This window comes from Micropterus dolomieu, linkage group LG20 (genome assembly GCF_021292245.1).
Source record: "Micropterus dolomieu isolate WLL.071019.BEF.003 ecotype Adirondacks linkage group LG20, ASM2129224v1, whole genome shotgun sequence".
In the NCBI taxonomy this organism is placed as follows: domain Eukaryota; kingdom Metazoa; phylum Chordata; class Actinopteri; order Centrarchiformes; family Centrarchidae; genus Micropterus; species Micropterus dolomieu.
The window spans coordinates 24,531,941-24,539,153 of record NC_060169.1 but is presented as its reverse complement, the minus strand read 5'-3'; the positions used below and the strand labels follow the sequence as shown (position 1 = coordinate 24,539,153).

Here is a 7,213-nt window from a genome sequence, read left to right as displayed (position 1 = left end):
GCAACGACTATTGTTGCAAGTCTTATTGTTATTATTGTTATTATAATCATTAACATTACGATGGTTACCATTAACACTATTATAAATATCTGTACCATTTTTCATTTAGTCTATAGCAACATTACCTTCACTGTCTGTACCTCTGTGTGTATATTGTGTAGGCTGCCTCCCTCCCCTCTCTCTCTCCTTACATCCCTCTCTCTCTCTCTCTCTCTCTCTCTCTCTCTCTCTCACCCCAACCGGTCGAGGCAGATGGCCGCCCACCCTGAGCCATGGTTCTGCTCGAGGTTTCTGCCTCTTAAAAGGAAGTTTTTCCTTGCCTCTGTCGCCTAGTGCTTGCTCTTGGTGGGAACTGTTGGGCTTCTGTAAATAACATCACAGAGTACGGTCTAGACCTGCTCTTTTATGAAAAGCGCTGTGAGATAACTGTTGTTGTGATTTGGCGCTATATAAATAAAATTGAATTGAAATAAAAGTAAAATTACAGATTTAAAAAACTACTTTAAATAGTACAAGTATACAAAAAACTACTCAATTACAGTAACGTGATTCATTGTAATTTGTTACTTTCCACCTCTGTCAGAAAGTGATATATGTTAACTGTAACCAGAGAACCAGCAAGTTTGTCTCAATTTAAGTCTGCCCTTAACTAATTTAATTGTTTTTGAGAGAAAAAATAGCCCACACATGTTCTGATCTATGGAGTAGTAGCGCAAACAAATAATGTGGAGAGTAGGAGGGTAAATAGCAGTTAATGGTCTATGCGGTGTGGAAAGTTTAATGTCACCATCCTGTGGAGTCTTTTGGAAGGTAATATAGTGCTCACATGATGGTGGAAGTAGTAATAGAACTGACTGTACTTAACAGAATTGAATAGAAATAATAGAACAAATGATCTGTATTGCATTTTATACAACGACCACAGCATACTAGTAAGAAGTGGTTAATATAAAGGACTCAGTTGTGCCCAGAGATAAATACTTTGCTGTTCTTGTATGCTTCATATTTCTTCTTGCTGCTTATTCATCACACTTCAGACCTTCCTCTCGCGCTTGTTATTCAACTGGTGTTTCATTCGGACTAGCAGTCATCACTACAATGGCCTGAAGAGAAGAGAAAGAACAGCACTATAATGCTTAACTTAACTGGTCATGTTGCAACTTTGTTTAAGCTTAGTAAATATTGTGAGACATTCTCCTGGCGAGTGGGACAAGCACAGCTCTCAGCACAGTCTGTGAAGTGTTTTTTATGCCTTTTTACCTGGTTCTTAGTGGAACGCAGGGCAGCCCCGGCCAGAGCTGACATTACTATGAAAATAATTCCACCAACAAAACTGTAGAACAGGAAGATCGTCTCCACAGTCGCGCCCATGGCCTGGACAAACACACATAGACACATATCTCAAACAGAATGTGTGCACACATACTATAAGCCATGGACCAAACTGAAATGTGTTACACCTTCAGATGATTATAATATTTGTGCCATAATGCATGGAGGCCGAAAGTGTTCATTATTAAGATTATTTATTTATATGTCTGTTTTTATTTTAATATTCCATTTTCCCCAATGGACCATTTTATTGCATAAAGCCACAAGTCTTGTCTGTCAATCAAAATGAACAATCACTGGGTAATTCATAATGTTTTTCTTTTTTTCATAAAATATTACTTATTTAATGAACAGGTGCCAATGAGGGTATTTGTTTATAACTGAAGCAATAATAAATATGCTTATTAGAGTAACAGAAAGTTAAACTGGTGGTCATGTGTTGTAGATATATGCTTTCTAAATACCAGTTTGCATTTTTAAATGATGGATAAGTGCTATGACCCAACAATAAAAAAAGTGTAATGTAATGTATTGTCAATCCTCAAGAATCACAAATCCTGACTATTTGAGTGTAAAGGTTTTAAACAATTTATATCAAGTCAGGGTACACAAACTGTATGTTGTTTGTAAGATTGTTCGATATCATATAATGACTACTACATTCCACAAAGAAATGTGAAATCTAAAGATTTTGATTTGTAATCAATATTATAATAGACACCTCCACCAACAAAAACAATACATAATAATAAAAAATAATAATCACCTCATAATATGATGCCCATTGTGCTTCCTCAATGTCTGTGTCATTGTCTTCAGCAAAGTCTGAATAGTGTCTGTAGTTGTGTACTAAGGAGGGCAGGCTGTGCATGACAGTCCAAAATGTCCCCAGTATGGTCACAATACTCAAAGCCAAAGATATGGTTACCTACATGTAGACCCCAACAGAGATAAAGAGAGATGTAACTTACAATGTCGGCAATAGTTCATACAGTATATGGACAACAAGGAGAGCCCTGCCGATGCCTAAAAGAAACTTAATTCAATTATGTTTAATCCGTGAATAAAAAGAGGGATTGATTATAACATAAATAAATCCTAGTACATGTTAATTTAAAAAATGTTAAACTATATATGGAAACACAAATTGTTATTCCAATCATTATTTGAAGGGGATCTGTAATAAAATATTTTATCTGAAGGGCTGTCTTGCTCCTCTAAACAGATCGGTTCATGTAAAATTGGCTATTGTTTCTTCAAAATATTACAACAGAGCTTACTTTTTTCTTGGTTGGGTTGTACTCTGTCAGGATATATAGAATTCCACATATGATGTACTGTGAGCGGAGTAGGGAAAAAAAACACAGCTTTATTTAGTATCCCTCAAATGTTTTGGGACACCACAGTACTGCATTAGACTGCAAACAGGGCAGCAGAAACACAGCCTATTGTTGGTGCTTAGCAACTGAAGTGAGTTCATCAGCCCTGAATCAAATCCTGTTCAAATTTTGATTATTGGTTGTTTCTTGTTTTGTAATTTGGCTGTTAAGAAAATAAAAAATCCATAAGTCACTATTATCCGCTGATAAATAATTATCTGATCGTACTACCAACCAGTGCCCCAAGCAAGATGCTAGGTGGGATGACTGTCCACATGTGTTCTGTAGAGATAGCGATGGAAAGAATGAAGAAAGACGAGCCCAAGACCAGCAGGATGATCTAAGAGAAAATCAAAAACAACTTCAAGCATGACCTCTTCTCTTTTTCAATTTTATTTTGTGTAACAATGGAAGGTTGGGACCTTGGACAATACTGTAATATTTTATATGTTATATTGATTATGATCATCAATAAGTATTTGATTATTAGTAATTTGAGCGTGCTTGTGTGTGTCTCACGCCAATCGTCTTGGGTTGTCCCCTAATGAAGCGGTGTAAAGGTTTACTGCCCCCCACTGTGGTGCCTTGTAGTCTTGCATTATTCCCATCTGGTCCACTGGCAAAGTAGAGCTCAGCAGACATCTTACGGACAAACAGACAGGACAGAAGCAGAGTGAAAACATTAATATGGGCATTCCCTTGTATGTGCTGCATCCATTTTACACTGAAGGAATTAGTCATTTTGATTTTATTGAGTCTAATCAATATTTCCATTCTGATTCTGCCAGTCGAATCCTGGTTTTGATTCTTGTCACATTATTAAAATTATATTGATCTTAAACACAGTCCTTAGCTTCAGCAGATTTAGGCTGCAATGAACAATACGTTGTCCTAAATGATGATGATCTTTTTTGGTAAGATTAAATAATCTGTTTGGGCACAAATTGGATGTTTGCGGTTTTACACGTGTTTTAATGTCCCAGCATTAGTCTGGCATATATTTTTATACAGTTTGAGATTAAATGTTATTTCTTTGTACTTCAACAGAAAGTCCCCAAAAAGGCCAATGTCAATATCAGGCACTGACATCCGGACAGAAATAGCCACATATAATTTAAAAAGCCTTCAACAACTACACCTCCAATGAACCTCTGACCACAGGCCAATGGCTGAGACTCATGGGATATGTTGTTGTTGTTAAATGCTAACCAAATATGAGCCTAATCATGTAAATCATGTTTCATTAAAAAAAAATAAAATAAATTAAAACAATGTGTTCAAATTGAACTGTCCAAAAGCCTACAGAAGTATACAGCCAACATATATTTCTTAGAACAAGGACAACATTTCCCAGGTAGCCTATATAGTTAAAAAAAAAAAGACCCGTTATGTGAAAAGAGTTCCAGATGTAGTGCATTCTTATACACAGTCTATGTGTGAATTATAGGCTATCTAGGCTAAGTAGAAAAGGTTTGGTTCTTAATCTGCCTGTCTCCTGTTAAATAGCTACATGTCGGACAAATTCTGATGTTGACATCAAGCAAAACTGATACACATTTTTGAAGGAAAAAAATCTGTTGCTCAAGTCGCTTGCAGAAATTTTTAAATGTTTGGGTGTGAAGTAATACGATGTGAATTTGAACTGACTGTCTATGTAACTAATTACATAATAATGTAACGGGAACAAGAGCCGCTATTATTCAGTGTCAAACCCAAACAAACGTGTTATGAACAAAATGCGATGGTAGAAAACAAAAAGGGAGCCAGACCTTGTGCAGTCCTGTGGCCGCTGCCGTAGTTCAGTGTTCAGCCGTTGTAACGACTCACATCACGTTCACATCTGGAGCTGCGTGATGGGTGATTGTGAACGATCAGATCATTTTGAACACACATCCACAACTCTGTTGTATGTGCTCACTGCAACTCATGACTGAGAGAAGCCATTTGGAGTGCAACTTGTTCAGTGCTTTAGCTTGATATTATTGTAATAAATTTTGTTAACTTCCTTCACTGGTGTTCATTATTAAGAAGGACATAACTGAAAGAACTTATAACCATAAAAAAACTGATTATTTACTGTAATTATTTGGCCTGGCAGAACTGCACCAGAGTCCTCCCAATTAAATGGTTAAATATGTTGCTTGTAATTGTAGTGTAATAAGCTGGTAGAGGTGGAAATTACAAATCACTTTGCTGATCCAAATCATTTGGTTTAGTTGAGTTCAATTCAAAAATTTGAAGTCAATGGCCATGAACTACATACACTTTTTCACTTTTTTTAAGCTAATCATCTTTCAAATGCAGATCAGTACCTAAGTGAACAGATGAAGTGTCCTGCGGCCGATAGAGGTCTTTGGGTCTTTCACTTGTCATTCTGAGGCATTTGCTGAAGCCACAGATGCTTGTCTATATTTTTTTTACTTTTACACCCAATGAGGTGTAGCCTAATGCACATATAAATAGTATAGGTTGATACATTATGTAGAACACTGCAAAAAGTGAGCTCTCAAAAACAAGGGAAAAAAGCATTAAAATGGGGGAAAGATTACTTAAAATAAGCAAAATTATCTGCCAACAGAACAAGAATCTTTCCCTTGCTACTTAAGGGGGAAAAAAAACTTGAAACAAGTGAAATTCTCTAACATAAAAGCCGCCTGGTAAGAAGAAATATCTTGTCAGACAAAAAACAAGTATATTTTGCCTTCAATTAAGATAATTAATCTTACTTAGCTTTTAGTTTTTCCAGTGAATAGGCATCACAAGAAGCACTATGAGAACCAATAACATCGGCTACTTGCTTAACCAGTCCAAAATGTTCGACTCCTAAAAGAGAGTCAAACTTTCCTTCACTCTAGCAGAAACACAGGGGAGGGGAAGAGGAATGTGTGTGCCTGAGTGCCTGCCTGTGTGTGTGTGTGTGTGTGTGTGAGCCCCATGACCAAGGGGTTACAAGGGAGCAGAGCGCAAATGGACAAGTAGAAGGAGTGTGATGAAATAGTCTAAAAAACTTCCTGTTTTTCCAAGCAGCACATCTGTGTGCTTTTGTGTTACTCCATTCATGAAACTGAAATTGAGATAAAAAGGGCAGAGTGAGGGAAGAAAAGCAGCATGGGAAGGAAAAGGATAAGGTGGTGAGGGGGGACTGCAGAAATAGAAGGAAAGGGGTTGGGCTTAATTTAAAAGAGGGTTAGTTATTCAATGTGAAACAGCTGCTTTTTTTAAACAATACAATAAAAGAAAGATTAAATGTTTCCTTTCCTTCCAGTGGGACAAGACATATTCAGATCCTATACCACAGTATAAAAATACTCCATTACAAGTAAAAAACCTGTATTCAAAATTATATATAAGTAAAAGTACCAAAGCTTTAGCAACAAACTGTACTTAAAATATCATGAGTAAAAATACTTATGTTTGAGTGGCCCTTCTGAGAGTTATATTAGTGGATCAGTATTAGTGGTACTTTAACTTTGTATTTAGTCAGGATGGAGCTAGTTTTAATTGCTTCTTAATATTTGGGTGGATTAATCTGTAATAATACATCATATTTTAAAATCTGATCACATGTTTTTGTATGTATGTTTTGTATGTTAAGTAATTTGAAAAGTAACTAGTAACTATTTCCGCAAGTGTAGTGGAGTAAGAAGTACAACATTTCACTCTGAAATGTGGTGTAGAAGTATAAAGAAGAACAATAAGCAAAAAAAAAAAGAAAAAAAGCAAGTACCTCACAACTGTACTTGGGTACAGTACTTGAGTAAATGTACTTAGTATTATTTTGCTGCAGTAGAAACGTGATCTGTGTTATCATCCTCAACATCACAGCCTTCTGTAAAGATTTGCAGCTTGAACAAAGTATTGTGAGGACCCTACTCCATGTTATTTCTATTCAGTTAATGTTTTGTGTCTGAGGTGAAAAGAAGAAAGAAAAGAACAAGAAAGAAACAAGCATTGCATTGCCAGAAAGTAGTAATAACCTTTGAGTTTATTATAAAATATGTCTTGTACAGATTAATTCAAACTGCATTGTTAACAAGCATGCACTACACACTGCTTGTTAGGATGCTGCTTAGTGCCCAAAACATAATCGTTACACGGGACAGCAAACTGGTGGATCAACATCCATGTCAACAGAGAGACAGACTGGATAACTGGTCAAGAGTTCTAATAGATCTTTCACAGAAAGAATTAGGTGATAATCATCAAAAAGATGATGTACTGGGAAGAGCATTGCATTTAAAAGAAAAAATCTCTTCTTTTTCTTCTTTAACTTCCATATTTAAATACAATCTGGAAATCTTAATACTATAATTAATATATGAATTATCAAATGAAATGACACTGACCTCACACAGATCCGAGTGGGCTTTTGGGCTAAATCATTACAACTTGACATGTCAGCACTTTTGACGCACTAATAAGAATACTTAAGCAATTTTCTTTTCTACAAAGACCAGGAGACAATACAGTGATCATGACATCCACATACATTACAACAGCAT

General features: G+C 36.0%; 1 protein-coding gene across 1 annotated transcript; it reads right to left on the bottom strand.

Moving 5' to 3' along the window:
- Window positions 1-880: 880 nt before the first annotated feature.
- On the bottom strand, window positions 881-4,520 carry LOC123959047. Its single transcript, XM_046032886.1, has 7 exons — window positions 4,481-4,520; window positions 3,231-3,353; window positions 2,947-3,051; window positions 2,613-2,669; window positions 2,099-2,260; window positions 1,261-1,374; window positions 881-1,103 (listed from the first exon to the last, which is right to left on the bottom strand). The coding sequence occupies exons 2-7, from the start codon at window positions 3,351-3,353 to the stop codon at window positions 1,056-1,058; spliced, it is 609 nt and encodes a 202-aa protein (XP_045888842.1). The 5' UTR covers window positions 4,481-4,520; the 3' UTR covers window positions 881-1,055.
- Between the last annotated feature and the right edge of the window lie 2,693 nt (window positions 4,521-7,213).